Here is a 19,745-nt window from a genome sequence, read left to right as displayed (position 1 = left end):
CTTTGGCAAAGGTGCCCAGGGAATGGAAGGAAGGTAAGATAGTGCCATTGCATAAGGGTGGTAACAGACTGGAAGTGTCTAATTATAGGCCAGTCTGTGTGTCATCAGTAGTTGTTAAGATCTTGGAGAAAGTAGTGAGGGACAGTATACAGCATTGGGCAGATGAGGGTAATGTTATCTGTGAGAATCAACATGGATTTGTGAAAGGACGCTCTTGTTTTAGCAATATGCTAGCCTTTTATAATAAAGTTACAAGAACATTAGATGAGGGAAAGGCATATATATCAATTTTCTTAGACTTGGCGAAGGCATTTGACAGGGTGCCACATGATAAGCTGATATTTAAGTTGCAGCACATGGGTCTGGATGTCAGATTGGTCAACTGGATTCAGGATTGGCTGTCTGATAGGTATCAGAGAGTTGTGTATGATGGAGCAGTTTCCAGGAGGAAGAGGGTTACAAGTGGGGTCCCACAGGGCTCAGTACTAGGAAGTATATTGTTTAACCTTTATATCAATGACATAGCCAGTGGATTGCAGGGGGATATTCAGTTATTTGCAGATGATGTGAAGCTGGGAAGGATTATTAGTAATAATGCAGATGTGGTAGCTCTGCAAGAGGATTTAAATAAGCTAGATAGATGGGCAAATGAATGGGGGTGTCAGTTTAATGCAGCAAAATGTAAGGTCTTGAGGTTTGGGAAACATCGATGGGATGCTGCATACTCTATGGGAGGAGTTATACTGGAGGAAGTAGGGGAGACAAGAGATCTGGGGTTGATGATTGATAGAAACCTGAAGTTTAGGGGACATATTGCAAAGGTGGTGAAGGTAACACAGAGGATTGCTGCTATTATGAGAAGGACACTGACCTGCAGAGATAAGAGGGTTATCATTCCGTTGTATAAGTCTCTGATCAGACCACACTTGGACTATTGTTCTCAGATTTGGTCCCCAGGATTTGAAGGGGATAAATTAACTGTGGAAAGGATACAAAGACGGATGACAAAGATGGTTTCAGGACTGTACAAGGATAGTTATGAGGATCGGCTGAGAGAATGTAGACTGCAGAGTTTAGTGGATAGAAGAAGGAGAGGTGATATGATTGAGACTTTTAAACTGTTGAGAGGTGGTTACAGGGTTGACACTGGGGAGTTCTTTTGCTTGGTTGAACAGCGGGAAGGAGTGATGACAAGAGGCCATCCCTGGAAGTTACGAAAGGAAACTGTGAGCAAGAGGGTAAGGAGTGGTTTCTTTGTGTGGAGGGTGGTTGAGCCGTGGAATGCACTGCCTGATGGAGTGGTGGGAGCGAGAACGGTCAGTGAGTTTAAAGAGTGGTATGATAGACTTTGTGTTTCTCAGGGGGGGGCCCTCCCCTCGATGAGTCTTGACAGACTTTATGTCTTAGGGAGGTCCTCCCTTGATGAGTCTTTTGACTCCTTGGAGGCCTGAATAATAATAATAATAATAATAATATTCGCTTAAATATGCATACAGATACGGTGTATAGCATGAAAAAATATTCGCTAATGTGTAGAATATACTCAAACCTCTCAATGTATTCATGACAGGTTAATTTACATTTTTCACAAAAAATATTTTTTCACATCCACTGAGTTACATAATCAAAACAATATCATTATGATTTATAGTGTATTGTTTTGATTGTATTAATGTTGACTTTTGTGCATATGCATATATGCACACATGAATCTCTCTCCCCCCCTCCAATATATTTACCTTATTCACTTTTACTATGTACTTTGATTATTTTACCTACTAGAACAAAGATTGCTTTCTCTTTTCTCCACCCACATGCCAATCTGCACAGTGGGCCTTTTACACAACAAGGTAGTTTTTTTATGGATATGCTGTAAATAGAATTGGGCAAAATAGTATATCTTATCCACTAGAGAGCGCTTTTCCAATGAACACATGTGCCTTACAATAGTTCATTATTTCTCACATAGATGCTGTTTGAGTGAGATGGCGTAAGTACCTCATGTCAAAAATTTTACAATGGAACAATGAGCAGTGATAAAATTTTATTTTAAACTGAGCATATCCACCCCAGGAACATTTAATGATCTCGTGAAACATATTTAATAATCATGTGAACAACTCAACAACTTGTTCATCTTATCAGATGCACAAGTTTTTGAGTTGTTTGCATGATTTCGTAATGGTAGGGATTCAATAGAAGATAATTCATGATCTGGAATTACCATCTCTGTTTGGAAAATTCATGAGCTCATCAATGGTGATTATCATATCACCACTTGGATGATTGCACAAAAATTAAATATTGGAAAGAAAGCTGTCCATGAAATTTTGTTGAAAAATTTAGGGAAAAGAAAGATTTGTTCATAATTCATACCATGTTTTTTGACTTCTGAACTCACTGTTTCGCTGCAAAAATTTCATTGAAGTGGTTGACCAAGACCACACCATTTTAGAGAGAATCATGACTGGTGATGCATCATGGTGCTTCCAATATAAATTGGAAACAAAATCGCAAAGCATGGAATGGTAGTCATTGATGTCTCATGTCTCCAAGACAGCAAAAGGTTCAACTTGAATCAAAACAATGCTGATTGTTTTCTTTAATTTCAAATTGTTTATAATGAATTTGTTTGGTGTCATGAACATATGAATTAACACCTAGGACAAGTGGGAGGAGAGGAGTACCGAACAAACTGCAATGCACATTATGCTTTTAATGTGAAACAGGTTCTCACTTCCAAATCCACCACAGTGCTCAAACAGCCACTATATTCGCTGCATTTGGTGACAGCATAAATAGTATTCTTTCAATTTCATTTCACAAAAATCAAAGGACATCATTTTGACTCAGCAAAGGTCATTCAGTTATTGAGTTAAGGGGAGGAAAATCATTTAAAAGATAAATCATTTATTTTCTATTGAAAATAAATGATTTATCTTCTTGCATTTGCTTCTTATTTTTATATGAATTTTATCTCATTATTTAACAAACATCCTGTATATTCATAAAAAACTTTGAAAAAATTGTCTTAGACACTGTTTTTCTTAAACCTACTACACTTATGCACTTAAACATTATGACCACTCAACCTGTTTCTGGCCAGCCAGACTGCACTGTTGGCCAGTGTCCTGGTATAGGAATTGTTCTCATGAACATTACCGAGTCTTCCTGTATTCACTGAACACACCTTGACCACTTATTCTTGCCTAGGATTCTTTTGGACTAGGTATTGCCCTATATGGTGGCAATGTGGCTTCATGGATCTAGACTCTTCCAGAAAGACAGGTGCTCTGTCATAAGGTTTACATGTGCAAATATGGTTTGAAGAGCATATCCAAGCATTCTGTGTGTTCCCCTAACTACCTAATTCTCCTGATTTGAATCCAACTGAACTTTATAGGATCATAAAGTTCAACTGGATCGCAGACCTTCAGGATGTTATTCTGTCTGGATAGTACAGAATACTTCAGGACACCTTCCACGGTCTAGTGGAGCCAATGCCAGGAGAGAGACAACCAGTTATCTCAGCCAAAGGAGGCCCATCACACTACTAGTTAGACAGTCATAATATTTTTGCTCATTAGTTTATATGGTTTTGCTATGTTGATGACATGCTCTTCATTTGGCCTCATGGCATATATATGTTAGAAGCTCTTTTTGATGCACTTTAATAACAAATACTCTAGGGTCCATTTGACCATTGTAAAAGAAAATAATTGTCTGCCCTAACCTGACATTCTGGTCACTTGCTTATAATGGATCCTTATCCTTCTCTATCTGTAGAAAACCTACCTGCACTAGTAGGCACATTCATCATTTTTCACACAACTACTCTCACCACTGAAATCAGTTATATTCATGATGCATTCTTAGCCAATGGCTATCCCCTCAACAAAACTTTACACTATTCCAACCTAACTTAAACTCCCCCCCTCCCAGAAAAAAACATATCACAAAGAATCCACTTCTGAAAAATATGATATTTTCTTTATTTTTTAGTATGATACTTTTTTTTCTTTATTTAAATATGATACTTTATTTTTCTTTTAAGAGGTCATTAAGTATCATCAGCTCTTAAAATAAAAATACATTGAAACCTCTTTTAAGCCTTACCATAGATTAGCTGCTCTTATCTGCTCACCAAAAGATCTTCATCATTTAAGTCATCCTGGTACCTACAGGATTCCCTGCTTGTGCAAACTGACATACTTTGGCCAAACTTGAACTGCCAGTATGTATTTTGATGAACACAAAAAAATATATCTAGTGTCTACACTACACTACACTACAGCACACCAAAAGATCTTTTTGGAATCTTCCATCTCTTTAACATTTCCTAATCTAAATAAATATAGCTACTTTATACTACAAAAATTACACTGTTATAATGAGACCATCAACACAACAATCAAGATCTCCTTACCTGTACCAATAGAAGGCACTGGTTAGAATTGTAGGATTATGACATTTTGTACATGTTATATTAAATTCAGAAGGAAGTGTAGAGAGAAGGTTGTTTACCTTCCTTCTGCATACATATTCATATTCTTATCTTTATACCATGATGAAGTTTTGTTAACGAAAGCAAAATATTTAATTTAAAAAAAATTTAATTATTATTCTTATGTGTTCTTCTATTAAAACTAAATAATAATCAGTATTTAATTATCCATAACAGGTTAATGAATGTTTTGTAAACTTTTTTGAATTAGCAACATTTTTATGTAATTGTCATATGTATGCATCAAAATGAATTCTATTAAAAAAAAAACAAACATTGCAGGGCCATTAATCCTCCCCCCCCCCTTCTCCACAAATCACTAGAAAGAATCTGATTTCTCTTCTTGGATTGACATTTACCTGTGGCAGTAAATATCAGTGAAGCAATATCAGATTCTTTCTAGTGATTTGTGTATTATCAAAGATAAGGGCAGGTGAACTGAGATTCTTTTGGTAAAAAAGAAGGCAAGAATGTCTTCTGTTGGCAGTGAAGATTCCTAGATTATTGTCACCTATTGAAGAATGGTATGGATAATGAGTGTTTAAGCCACTGGTCACAGATGATCTTGAAACTTGTGATTCGTGCACTACCAAACATGGCTTTCCCCTTTCGCATTCTCTTTATATAATAGTGTATATTTTACTTGAATAAATGATCGAGTAAAATTATTATATTATATAATTACTGTCTGAATAATAATATTAATAATAATAATAAAAATCTTAACTTACAGAAATCGTTACCTTTATATGGAAAAGTCGTCTATGATAAAGTAACAGAAAGTGCATCAAAAGTATATGGCATTATTATCACTGTTCCTCCACATCTGTCTCTTCATTTCCTAGGACTTGTCTATTGGCTGGTGAGTTATCAATATTACAATAACAATGGAACTTGTTAATTATGATTTTTAAATTAAATTTAGGTATTGATGTTTGTCTAAAAATTACCTGCATATATTGTGCATGTACACACAGACACACACAAATACCAGAAATATCTACTACTCAGGACATTCCCTGAAAAAAAAATGCACTACTCATTAAATTGCAGTGTGTCTGATAAGTCTGGAAACATAGAAAGTTTTTGGGTTTATTATGCGTTAAAGATACCAAGAAATTATATACTTGGTTTTAATCCTTTTCCCAAAGAAGCAAAACAATGTTTTGCACATGAAATATATTCACATCTGAGCTTCTTGTATACAGAGGCTAATGACTTCATATCACTTGCCTTAGTATGTATTCCATAATGCATAGCACATATGTATGTATCCCATAATGCATATACATGTCTGAAAGAGGGTGTGCTATGCATTATGGGATACATACTAAGGCAAGTGATATGAAATCATTAGCCTCTGTATACAAGAAGCTCAGATGTGAATATATTTATATGCAAAACATTGTTTTGCCTTCTTGGGAAAAGAATTAAAACCAAGTATATAATTTCTTGGTATCTTTAACATATAATAAACCCAAGGTAAAAAACTTTCTACATCTTTCTTTCATCCAGAGATTTTTATTAATAAGGTCAAGCACTTTTTAGCTACTTGTATATGAGATTTATATAACTTCTGCATTACTTCAAACTTGGTATCTGGATTGGGAAAAAGATGGCGTCTCGCATAGTAGTCTCGCATGACGGTTGTTGTTGTGAAGAATGTTTTTTGATATCAGTGGTGATTAGTGAGTTTTAGATATTGTGAATCTGCTTTGTTTACAGAATAAAAGGTAAGAATTTAACTTTTGATACAATTTTCTGGCCCTAGCCCGTTCTATACGCCATCATACCTTTCCGAAATATATCTTAATATTTCGTACACAAGAATGGAGAATGTAAACGATATCAAGGACGCCATTCAACAGCTAAACAAAGATATGTCACTTGACATTCTCAAATTCATCCTTAAGAAATTTGATACAGACTACCCTGGCTGCTTGAATCTCTTTACTCAAGTAAATGACACTGAAGATGATGATTTAGACATAGAAGAGGACATTACACCTGTTCTACCTACAAAGTCTCCCCGACAGCTCGATTGTTCTCATGAGGAACAATCTAATAAAAGACGAAGAACATCGGGAGGTGAACTGGAAGATAATGTATCAACTCAACAAAATCAGATCTCCCAAGACAGAAAAGAAAAGGTCCCTCCAGTTATCCTTCGAGACAAAAACAAATGGACCTCAGTCTCAAGATCCCTAGGAGATCATAATATCAATTTTTCCTGGGCAAGAAATACGGAAGAGGGTGTAAAGATCCACCCTACCACTGTCACCGATTATCGCTTGATGACCAAATTGTTTGACAACTCCAAACTGCCCTTCCACACCTTTGCGCTAGCAAGCGAGAACTTAAAGGTAGTTCTAAGAGGAGTGGCAGAAGGCATCTCAACTGATGAGATTATAGCTGACCTCATCAATCAAGGACTGACTCCAACCAAAGTCACTAGAATGTTGAGATCAGATAAAACACCAATGCCACTGGTGTTGGTCGAAATCTCTAATACACAAAAAAGCATCTATGAATTAATGGACATCTGTAAGCTTAAAATCACAACCGAACCTCTAAGGAAGAAGGCATCGGCAGGGCAGTGCCACAGATGCCAGAGGTTCAGGCATGCCCAAAAACTGTGAAGAGCTGCATATAGATGCCTAAAATGCGGTGAGGGTCATCAAACCAACTCCTGCACCAAACCCAGGTCAACACCTGCCTGTTGTGCCAACTGTAGAGGACCACACCACCCCTCTAATTACAAGGGTTGCCTTTTCCATCCAAAAAACCGTGGATCATTAAGAAGTAACCACGCTCCTCCAAGAAATGACACAATGCACATCCAAGAAGTCCGCCCTCCAGAACATATTACCTCATATTCAACATCACAGGAAGGCACTAGACCCTCAACCATGTCCAAATCATATGCAGAAGCGGTAAGAACCCAGACTTCTTCATCACAAGAGCGAACAAGCTCTAATCTCACTTCAGCTTTAACCTCGTCACTTGCAACAATGCTGCATGAATTCAGCAAAGCAAGCACCTCACCATCCTCCAGAAAAAGATTCTACCTAGAAAACCAATCCATACTAACAGCTCTCTATAATGTTTAAAAAATTTAAACCAAATTCTCTCATGATAACAGCATGGAATGCCAATGGCTTAACAAACAAAATTCTCGAGCTGCAAGAATTTGCAAAAAGATACAATCCAGACATAATCCTGATCAGTGAATCCCACCTCAGACCATCAAACAATCCAAAACTAAGAGGTTATATTTTATACAGGACAGACAGACTTAACTCTAGTGGAGGTGGAACAGCTATCTTTATCAAAAATTATTTAAGCCACAACTCGCTGACCAACCCCCAAACTCTAAACCTTGAGGTGACGGGTGTGGAGGTGCACACAAATAACACTGGCAAACTCAAAATCTACGCAGCGTACAATCCTCCCAGTATTCCACTATTGACAGCAGACTTAGACTCCATCCTCGGCTCCACAGATTCCATAATCATAGCTGGAGACCTTAACTCTAAACATACGGCTTGGTTCAGTTCGTCAATCAACACCAAAGGATGTACCTTATACAACTACACATTACTCAACTCATCAATAGTAGCTGGACCCACTGAGCCCACCCACTACAGCCCATCAGGAAGTTCTGATGTATTAGACATAGTTATCCTCAGAAACATCAAATATCAATACCAGCTGGAGACAGTAGAAGAGCTTAACTCAGATCATAATCCCATCCTACTCAGGTTAGGACTTCAAGACCAACTCTCTCCCCATCATTCTTTCATACCATGGGACAAGCTCTCTAAGGTTCTTCCAATCCACATCGGTCCTCCCCCTGTCATTCGTAAAAAAGAAGAAATAGATCAAGCTGTAAACAACTTAACTAGGCAAATCAACACAGCAATAGCATCAGTCACTCAAACCACTGTCTTCCACGCTTCCAAGATCCCAGAAGAGATAATGGACCTGATTAGAGCCAAAAACAAGGCCAGAAAGCGATATCACAACACCAGAGCCCCGCAGGACAAAGCAACCTTAAACACTTTGAACAGACAGGTTCGAGAAGCCCTCCAGGTCCACAGAAACTCCAAATGGGAAACCAAACTGAAAGAAATCAACCCAGAAGATAACTCCATGTGGAAGTTTGTAAAATCTCTTCGTACCAAAAGACAACCACTTCCCCCTTTAAAGACCAATCTTGGAGTTGCACACACAGATGAAGAAAAAGCAGAAGCCCTAATTGACAATCTGGAAAATCAATGCAGCCCATCTTATGCAAACTTAAATATCAATCTTATTTACAAAGTCCATCGTAAAGTTAGAAATGCACTAAGTCAGCTTAAGGATGATTCAGAAACCATCATCCCCACATCTCCAACAGAAATAATAAATATCATTTCCCATCTGAAGAATAAAAAGGCCCCCGGCCCTGACGGCATTACCAATAGAATAATAAAGCTACTCCCACGGAAAGCCATAATTCATCTAGTTAATATTACCAATTCCATCTTAAGATTCCAATACTTTCCCTCTGATTGGAAAGTCGCGGACATTATACTTCTGAAAAAACCTGGTAATAACCCACAACTTCCCCAAAGCTACAGGCCCATCAGTCTTCTTTCCTGTCTTGGCAAAGTGACAGAAAAGGTCATCCTATCAAGACTGCAAACAGCAGTGGACCAACAGAAAATAATCCCAAATGAACAATTTGGGTTTCGCAAAGCTCACAACATGGTGCAACAAATTCACCGACTAACAGAACATATCACTCATGGTTTTAACTGGCACCTTCATACTGCTGCTGTATTTTTGGATGTTGCCAAGGCTTTTGATAAGGTCTGGCATCAAGGCCTTATCTTCAAACTAATTGAGAACAATATCCCAATTAAACTAGTGAAACTCATATATTCATATATCAATGAAAGATACATGCAAGTAAAACTCAACAGAATTGTTTCTTCAAGGCGCAGAATCCAGGTGGGAGTACCTCAAGGTTCTCTTCTGGCCCCAATACTTTTCACAACTTACATGGCAGATGTTCCTCTCAACCCAAAAACTACTACGGCTCTTTATGCCGACGATACCGCTATTCTGGCCAGATCGCTCAGCCCTCACCTAGCAATCACTAGACTCCAAGGAAGTATCAATGAGCTAGCAAACTGGTTCACCAACTGGAGAATTCAAGTAAACCCCCTCAAAAGCTCAGCCATGATGTTTTCAAGAAGAAAGATCTGCAACAAAGAAGACATCCTGCTCTCTGGTCAAAAGATCCCATGGCATTCAGAGACCAAATATCTTGGGGTATTGATGGATAAGAAACTCCTTTTCAACAAACACATCAATCTCGTTTGTTCCAAATCTTCCAAAGTCATAGCTCAGCTCTACCCATTGATCAACCGCAAGAGCAAATTGAACCTACATAATAAATTGCTTCTTTACCGGATGGTAATACGTCCAGTCATCACCTACGCCTCACCAGCATGGAGTCACACTTCAAGATCAAACATTTCAAAATTGCAGAGAATCCAAAATAAATGCCTTAGGATGATCCTGGATGCACCGTGGTTCATCAGAAATTCACAGATTCACCGAGAAACCGGCATTCCATACATCTCCTCCCTTCTTCGTGATCTTGTAGAAAAATTCTTCGTGAAGTCAAGTTCACATTCAAACCCACTAATCGTGCAAGCTGTCAATTACAATGAGACTGATTACTACAAACACAAAAGACCGAAGGCTATTCTTCTCTCAACTGATCATAGCTAACACTACTGCCCTCAGAGGGCGAGCTTAATTGCTCACAAATCTCCCATTCCCAAATAACTCTCATTACAGATAAAGGGGAATATGAAAAGCACTTGTGCTTCACCCATCCTGTCAGTAACGTCAATGGTCAATGGTCAAACTTGGTATCTTGAGTCAACAGAAGAAAAATGCAAATGGCGGCTCGCGTATTAGTTCAGTGCGATAGTTTTGAATGATAAATGATATATATAGAGGTAAGCATTCTTCATTTTCTGAAATTTCATATGATATTGATTTGTGCATTTAGCTAATCGCTCGATATTGCTGGCAATCCTTTTCATCTGCAATATCCTCTACAAAATTTCTGCTGGCAGGTCTCAAGACCTGCGGGATTTCTAATTGCGATCATAAGCAATTTTCCAATCACTACCTACTAGATATAACAACAAATAAAACAGACATGGATAATATTACTGATCTGCTAGAGCATCTAAACAAAGAACAAGCATTAAAATTGTTTAAATTACTGCTTAAAAAATTTGATACTGAATGGCCAGGTTTCCTAAACCTGTACACACAGCCGGAAGAATCCGATGATATGGACGGCGAAGTGGAAGAGATCAATGACACATCCATCTCCCGGCCCGAGAGCCTCAGTCAGACGGTCTTCACAGGAGAACAGACGGGCAAGAGACGTAGAATCGAGGATGATCAGGTGGAAAATGAAACTCCCTCACAAACAGTCCCAGAAAAAAGGGAAAAGGTCCCCCCGGTAATTCTCCGTGAAAAGGAAAAATGGACCACAGTTGCAAGAAACCTAAGAGAACATCAAATTGGATACTCCTGGGCCAAAAACACCGACGAAGGTGTAAAAATTCAACCAACAACAGTGACAGATTATAGAGGAATAACAAAAATGATGGATAACAACAAATTACAGTACCACACCTTCGCACTAAGCAGCGAAAGAAATCTAAAGGTTGTACTGCGAGGTGTCACCGAAGGCATTACCTCCGAGGAGATCGCGGCTGACCTTACCCAGCAGGGCCTAACACCTATCAAAGTCAGCCGGATGTACAGATCCGATAAACAACCAATGCCATTAGTATTGGTTGAGATACAGAACACTCAAAGACAAATTTATGACATAACTGCGGTCTGTGGACTTAAAATATCAACAGAGCCACTCAGGAAAAGGGCATCAGCAGGGCAATGCCATCGTTGCCAAAAGTTTGGCCATGCCCAAAGACTCTGTAAAGCCGAGTTCAGATGCCTGAAGTGTGGCGAGAAGCATCAAACCATTACATGCACAAAAGCAAGAACCACACCAGCCAAATGTGCCAACTGTGGAGGTCCCCACCCAGCAAACTACAAAGGATGCAGCCACCATCCCAGAAATCACGGAACTACAAGACCCGCCCAACCTCCCCCAATCTGGACCACCAATCAAAGCATCTCTGCTGCACAGTCATCAAACCATCAAAACCCAAGCCATAAAAGTCAGGAAAGGGCTCAACCTTCCACCAAGACCTATGCTGAAGCAGCCCGCCCAAAGGACACAATACAAAGCAATCAAATAGGCTCCAACATCACAGCAATACTGACTGCTTTGCTAGCCACTATGCTCCAGGAATTCAGCAGAACAAACCCAACTCCATCTTCCACAAAGAGATTCCTGCAAGGAACCCATTCCATACTCACAGCACTCAACTATGAATAAAACAAAAGTAAAACCTAACTCGCTTCTAATTGCAGCCTGGAATGCCAATGGCCTCACCAACAAAACATTAGAACTACAGGAATTCGCACAAAGACACAACCCGGACATAATGCTGATCAACGAGACCCACCTAAGACCTGCCAACAACCCAAAAGTGAGAGGATACACAATATACCGAACGGATAGACTCAGCTCCAGAGGGGGAGGCACTGCCATCTACATCAAACCATACCTCCACCACAATGTCATATCCAACCCACAGACTACAAACCTGGAAACCACAGGAATACAAGTCCACACAAACAATGCTGGAAGCCTCAAGATATTTGCTGCCTACAACTCACCAAGCAATCCTCTACTGACAACAGACCTGGATGCAGTCCTCGGCACCACAGACCCCACCATCATAGTAGGTGACTTGAACGCCAAACACACAGCATGGTTCAGCACCACCAACAACAGAAGTGGTCGCATACCACACAACTATTCAACACTTAACTCAGTTGTGGTAGCAGGACCCACTGAGCACACTCATTACAGCCCTCATGGCAGATCAGATGTACTTGACATAGCTATCCTTAGAAACATCAGTTATCAATACAAACTAGAGACGCTCAATGAACTATCATCCGATCACAACCCAATCCTGATCAAACTTGGCACACAAGATCAACTGGCCCACCAGCACACCTTCATATCGTGGGATAGGCTAGCTAAAATCCTACCAGAATACATTGGTCCTGTACCAATCATCCACAAAAAAGAAGACATAGATGAAGCAATAAGCAATTTAACAAGCCAAATTAAAAAAGCACTAGAAGCAGTCACCAAAACCACAACCAACCGCCCATCCGGTCGGCTCCCAGAAAACATAATGGACCTCATCAGAACAAAAAACAAAGCCAGGAAAAGATACCACAACACAAGAGCCCCACAGGACAAGAAAACTCTGAACAAGTTGAACAACCAAGTCAGAAAAGCACTTCAAATCCACAGGAATCAGGATTGGGACAATAAACTATCATCACTCAACCCAGAAGATCACACAATATGGAAATTTCTGAAGATTCTGCGCACTAAACACAATCCCCTACCACCCATGCAAACTGCTCATGGAACGGCGCACACTGATAAAGAAAAAGCAGAAGCAATAGCAGAAAACCTAGAAAAACAATGCAGCCCATCATATGATAATATAAACATCACCCACATATATAAAGTCCACCAGCAGGTCAAGCGTACCTTAAATCAGTCCGAAGACAAACCAACCAGCATCACCCCCACTACTCAAGTTGAAATAACCAACATCATAAAGCATCTAAACAACAAAAAAGCTCCAGGGCCAGATGGAATTACTAACAGAATCATCAAATTACTTCCTAGAAAGGCTATTATGCACCTGGTTAACATAACCAATGCAATATTGAGGATACAACACTTCCCCTCTACATGGAAAACAGCAGACATCATACTAATAATAAAGCCAGGAAACAATCCGCAACTCCCACAAAGCTACCGTCCAATAAGCCTGCTCTCCAACCCGGGAAAGATTGCTGAAAAAATTATCCTTTCAAGACTACAAGAAAAATCAGACCAATTAGGAATAATTCCAAACGAACAATTCGGCTTCCGCCGTATGCACAGCACAGTGCAACAAATACACCGACTAGTGGAGCATATCACTCAAGGATACAACTGGAACCTTCACACAGCTGCAGTTTTTCTGGATATTGCCAAGGCCTTTGATAAGGTATGGCATCAAGGATTACTCTATAAACTCATTCAGGCCAACATTCCAACAAACTTTACCCGTCTAATAAAATCATACCTCACTGACAGATCCATGCAGATAAAAATAAATGGCACCATCTCAACTAGGCGCAAAATCCTGGCAGGAGTACCTCAGGGATCTCTTTTGGCTCCTTTACTTTTCACAATCTACGTGGCTGACATTCCACAGAACCTGAGGACTACCATCACAGCCCTATATGCTGATGACACAGCCATAATGACAAGATCTCTCCGCCCACACCTGGCGATCAGTCGTCTCCAGGATACTATCACAAAGCTAGAGAAATGGTTCTCCGACTGGAGGATACAAGTAAACCCCATCAAAAGTTCAGCTATACTGTTCACCAGACGCAAAGCCTTCATCCAAGATGATATTGAACTTCTCGGAAAAAAGATACCATGGCAGACAGAAGCCAAATACCTTGGAGTGCAGCTAGACAAAAAGCTAAATTTCAACAGCCATATCAAGCTCATAGGCACAAAGACATCCAGAACCATAGCCCAACTCTATCCCCTGATCAATTGCAACAGCAAATTGGATAAACGCAACAAGCTGTTATTATATAAGATGGTAATTCGACCAGTAATCACATATGCATCCCCGGCATGGAGTCACACATCCAAATTTAACATCCAGAAACTACAGAGGATACAAAACAAATGCCTGCGGATGATCTTAGACGCCCCATGGTTCGTCAGAAACACGCAGATCCACAGAGAAACCGGAACCCCTGACATCCGTTCTCTCCTTCATGACCATGCGGAAAAGTTCTTCAGCAAGGCACATTCTCATCCCAATCCACTAATCAGACAAGCTTCCAGTTATAGTGAACATGACTATCAAAAACACAAAAGACCCAAGGCAATCCTGCTTTCAGCAGAACAGAGCTAACTCCATAGCTCACAAAGTGCGAGCATAAGTCTCACAACCTCCCCCATCAAGCTTCTCCACACAGATAAAGGGGAAAATAAAAAGCATTTTATGCTTCACCCAGCAAGCCAGTAACGTTGTTGTTGTTGTAACTTGGTATCTCTCCCAAGTCTGGTTCCCACTGATGAGACCTCAATAAAGGTCAAAACTGTTCTGGGTAGTGGCCCTTCCCATTATGCATAGCATTATACATGTCTGAAAGCGGGGGGGGGGGGGGGGGGGATGCTAGGCATTATGGGATACATACTAAGGCAAGTGATACGAAGTCATTAGCTTATATACGAGTAGCTCAGATGTAAATATATTTCATCAAAGTACTGTTTTGCTTCCTTGGGAAAAGGATTAAAACCAAGTATGTAATTTCTTGGTATCTTTAACATATAAGTCTGGAAACCAAACAGTGTTTTTTCTTTGTATTTGACTGAGTATATCAGGATTAACACTGTGAATTTTCTTTCCCTTTGTTTCCAGACTTAATGGGTACCATGTATTATTATGGTACCCAAGCAAAATATGCTTAGCTTGTTATTCAGTGGCATAAACTAGGTGAGGCACTTATTGTATAATTAAGTATTATCCATGACGCACGCTTTCAGGCAGAAGTATGCTGAAAACAATCTAAAATGCATTCTTTAGAAGCCAAAGAAAGCGGTAAAAGAATATAGAATATGGGCTTGAAATTTTTCTAGGTTTTCAGGATTTACAAATGTTTCTGGACACTTATTCATGCTCTTTTATTGTACACCATCTTTGAGATCTCAGTTCCACCAAACTGCTTTGAAAAAAGTGTGATGGACAGACATGAATAGATACATAGGAATTACATGTACTAGGGAATTATATATAATAGAGAGAGAAAAAAAGATTGTTGTCACCTCTTCTTTTTCGGCATTTTGTAATAACACATTTACCTGTTAGCATCATTGTCTATCTGTTTATATGCATATAACAGTACCACTTTGGATGCATAAATTTTCATGAAATTTGGTATTTGATCTTTTACTAAAATTTATCATCATATTTCAGTTTTATTTTCATTTAGATGACTTTTACTATACAAACATGAAATTCTTATTATTTTATGAATTCATGCTTTGAAATATGTTCTTTAAATATGCATGTAAGCAGACAAGTGGTGCTAACAAGAAATAGCGTATTATTACAGAATGCCTAAACACAGTGAAACTGGTGAAATGGATACGAAAGTAGCTAATGGATAGAAATCAGAGACTAATATATGAGGAAGTGAATCCAGGAAAAGAGTATGGACAAACTGAGAGATCTGCTAACATCTGCCATGAAGAACATAAGAAATATATCTGCTGCCACAACTATGGTCAGTTTAGTCTAGTTGACCATGCCTTGAACACCTTGTGCAGAATCAAGTGGAAAAACTTAGTGCTTCATCACAGCAAACATAAACTTAAAAGACTTTTTTTTTATTTTTTATTTTTTTTGGAATAGCAGCAAATTTAAGAAATCAGCCATATTTAAATAAATATGGTGTGTGAAGCTTCCCATGATTTGGGAAACAATAGTTCTTAGACCTCCAGCCCAACTCTACCAAGAAGTATGAGGGGAAGGTGCTTGGAAAGTTCTCATAAACCCCTAGAGCAAAAATGATATTAAAGCAACTGATATAACCACAAGAAAGAACATACTATAGCAGAGTTATGAAGGTAACTCGCGTTCTTATATTCTTCTATCCTCGTATGTTCTTCTTGTGATTATATTAGTTACTTTAATATAATTTTTGTTCTAAGTGTTTATCAGAACTTTCCAGTCCCCCCTCATAATTTATTTCCTGCATACTCCATTGCATACAATGTATATATTACATGTAGTATCTAAATAATCTAATTAACATTGATATTACATTTATATTTATATATCTATATTCATATTTACATTTATATTTTACATCTTCCTACATGTACATTTATATTTTACATCTGTATTTATATCTTCCTATATTTACACTATATAATCCTGACACTATGAGTGGTTTATATTACATTATAATGATTGAAAATTGATCCTATGAGCAAAATCAAATAGTTTTGAATAGTTTTAGACAAGTCTGTTTTGACAGTGGCCATTAGTCTTCTGAAATGACGATGTGCTGTAATAGAGGCATCTGGATGAAGTCCAGTAACCGACAGTCAAAGAGTAGGTGGTCGACACTCTGTTCAATGTGTGGACAATAGATGCAGAATGGTGATTCAGAATATGGAATCTATGTAGGTAGCATCTTAATTTTCCATGTCCTGTTAATAGCATAGTCATACCTGAAGTGATATGAAGTTGGAGTCTGCTTTTGATAGTTGATACGAATTCCTTTGTGGTTGATCCATTTTTAGATGTTTTTCATTCTTCTTCCCACAAATTTAGGCTTATTTATTATTATTATTATTATGTGACACCTCCAAGGAGTCCAAAGACTCATCAAGGGAGGGAACCTACTCTACAACTCTCTGTCTCCACCAACTACACCAAACCACCATCTACTGGCCAACACCACAACTAATATTTTTTTGTCTGTAAACTGCCTGTGTTCAAGGCCAATTTGTATGTATGCAGGATGAAAAACCTGAGTTTCTGGGAGAAAAAACCCTGCTACCTCTGTATAAGGTCAGCTAACTCACCTTGAATTGAAAAAAAAAAAAAACATATAAAAGATCCCTCTCATCACAAAGAGAATTGAACTTTTTTCCTTTTCCAATTGAAGGGTATTTTATAGTTTATTTTGAATACTTCTTGTGACTTATTTCTAGGTATTTGGTAATAGCTGCTTCCTAACCGATCCACTCTCTTGTTTGCTGCTACAACACCCAGCAGAACTTAATTTCCCATCCCTCTATAGTGAGATTCCCTATCAGATTTCTTGTTTACTCTAATAGAGCTAGGTGGTTATTTTGGTTTTTAATAGCGTCTATAGTGATTTTACTGTTGCTATAAATTGTTCTAATTCCTAGAGATATGACAGTGATTTAACTATGGCAAGTTGTTTTGCTTGATTGTTTGAACAGAGGGGATGTAGTTTGAATCAGCATTCTTGTATGATGGACTGTCTGTGATATACTAGAAAAGAACTGATGTTTCCTGCTGTTTTGGGATTCATAATCTGGGATACAATTTTTATATTATATCCCAGATTATATCTCTGTGACAGAGATGACATGTTGGCACCATTAAACCGGTGTTTAATTATTTTGTGGTGCTGTTTTTATTCTGTTAAACCTGAAAACTAACTTAAACCAGTATCTTAGCCTAAATACACATTTTCTCCTCTTCTCATTCTAAATTGTAATTTAGAGGGATACTGATAATTTTTAGAATACTACACAACCCTTAAATTTTATTATGTATACTGTATAATGTAAAGTTATTCTTCACTAATTCCTAATTAATACCATAACTGGAAGTTGCGCAGGGTTGTCTGAGACAATCTATATCTAGACTACTTCAAAATTAAATATTGTTTTGTAACAAAATTAAATTATTTTAATATAGGTCGAGAAGAAAAAAGAAGATGATAAACAACCAGATGGTGAAGTTCAAACAGTACAAGAGGATCAAACAAAGGAACACACTGAATAGTTTTCATATGACTGAAACACAAGTTCTGTGCCACAAAACTTGAATTATAGCACCTCATGAGCCAGACTCGGAGTAATACAGTTACTCAAAAGAAACATCTATTGGGTAAAATGAAGCAGAAAGAAATCTTGCTTTATTAGAATGTAACTACTTCCAATATATTCCTCCATTGGAGATGCAATGCTGAAATATTATATAGACAATGAGGCATGGAGAAACATTTATGGATCATGGTTTCTCAATGGAAGGATATTTTGTATGCTCACGACCCACATTCATTTTATATTTAGTTTTTTTTTAAATTTTATTTTATAAATGATTTTCTAAATACTTTGTTTACAAATATGTGTTAATAAAATACTGTGATGTGATGTTTCACTAATGTTTTTATTTCCAGTCACACAATTTGTGGTTATATCTGTTATTTCATAACAGGTTCATCTTTAAAATTAAAGTATCTAACTTTTAGATGGTACAGTAACATTTGCTAGAATAAAACTAGCAAATGTCACCGGGAGCTAATATGTCAAGTTTTTTTTTTTTTTTTTTAACAAATTTTCTATACTAGCTGACACAATTGAGCTGATTTACAATAGACCTTATGCACATTAGATGATGTTACTGAAGTTGATATATATAGCAGCTTAATACTTGGCAGCTATATTTGATGTAGTGATTTAGACGGTACGAGATTTTTGTCAACCAGTGTTGAAATCTACTCTCTCTTTATTTGAAGCTTCAAGTGGCCTGCGACATTATAATACTTGGTCTTATCTAACCCATAGCCTACCTATGTTACTGAAGTATAAGTTAGGTTTACGATTTTTTGTGAGTGAAACTCACATTAAAAGAAACAAAATGAAATATTTGGGGAAGTAGTACTGGAACTTGAGAATTATGTTCAGCTAGTTTAATGAGTGATTAGAATGTAGATTAATTTAAAGAGAATTGAATTTTGGAGGCAGGGAAACTTTTTTTTCCCCCTTACTGAGACAGTTGTATTGTAGAATCAGTTTCATCTTCTGCTCTCCTAGATAATACTTCCTTTGAATGGTGATTAAAAAGTAATAATGAAGTAATATTTTATACAATGTGTAATGAAATAACTATAAGGAAGATAGCAATTGCAATAGAGTATTTTATTAAATTCTGTACTTTGCATTTTGTATTGCATTCTTTTTATTACTATTATTATTATTATCATAGTACATTTAAGTTTTGTATATTTGCACATTTTAGTGGCACAGTGATACGATTTGTGACATTACCAGTTGTGCCATAGTAACAATGGAATGGAGGTAAAATGTTATGTTTATAAGGATATCACACAACATCAAATCCTTTTTATAATTATTATTTTTCATATTTTGGCAAAATAAAATTGGTAACTTATGATAACAATATGCAGGTAAAGAAAGATATGTATACACAGACAC

General features: G+C 37.8%; 1 protein-coding gene across 1 annotated transcript in view; it reads left to right on the top strand.

Moving 5' to 3' along the window:
• Positions 1 to 19,482, top strand: part of LOC150099788 (lipid storage droplets surface-binding protein 2-like) — a 119,454-nt gene extending 99,972 nt beyond the window's left edge. The window contains exons 9-10 of the mRNA XM_090403579.1: positions 5,238 to 5,366; positions 18,223 to 19,482. Of these exons, the coding sequence (XP_090259705.1) occupies positions 5,238 to 5,366; positions 18,223 to 18,309 (216 nt within the window). The 3' untranslated portion in view covers positions 18,310 to 19,482. The remainder of the gene's footprint in view (positions 1 to 5,237; positions 5,367 to 18,222) is intronic.
• Positions 19,483 to 19,745: the final 263 nt, after the last annotated feature.

Source organism: Typopeltis vanoorti, chromosome 14 (genome assembly GCF_054136105.1).
Source record: "Typopeltis vanoorti isolate ZY-2024b chromosome 14, IOZ_Tvanoo_1.0, whole genome shotgun sequence".
NCBI classification, from domain to species: Eukaryota; Metazoa; Arthropoda; class Arachnida; order Uropygi; family Thelyphonidae; genus Typopeltis; species Typopeltis vanoorti.
The sequence above is the reverse complement of the archived record's forward strand: the minus strand, read 5'-3'. Positions and strand labels throughout refer to the sequence as shown.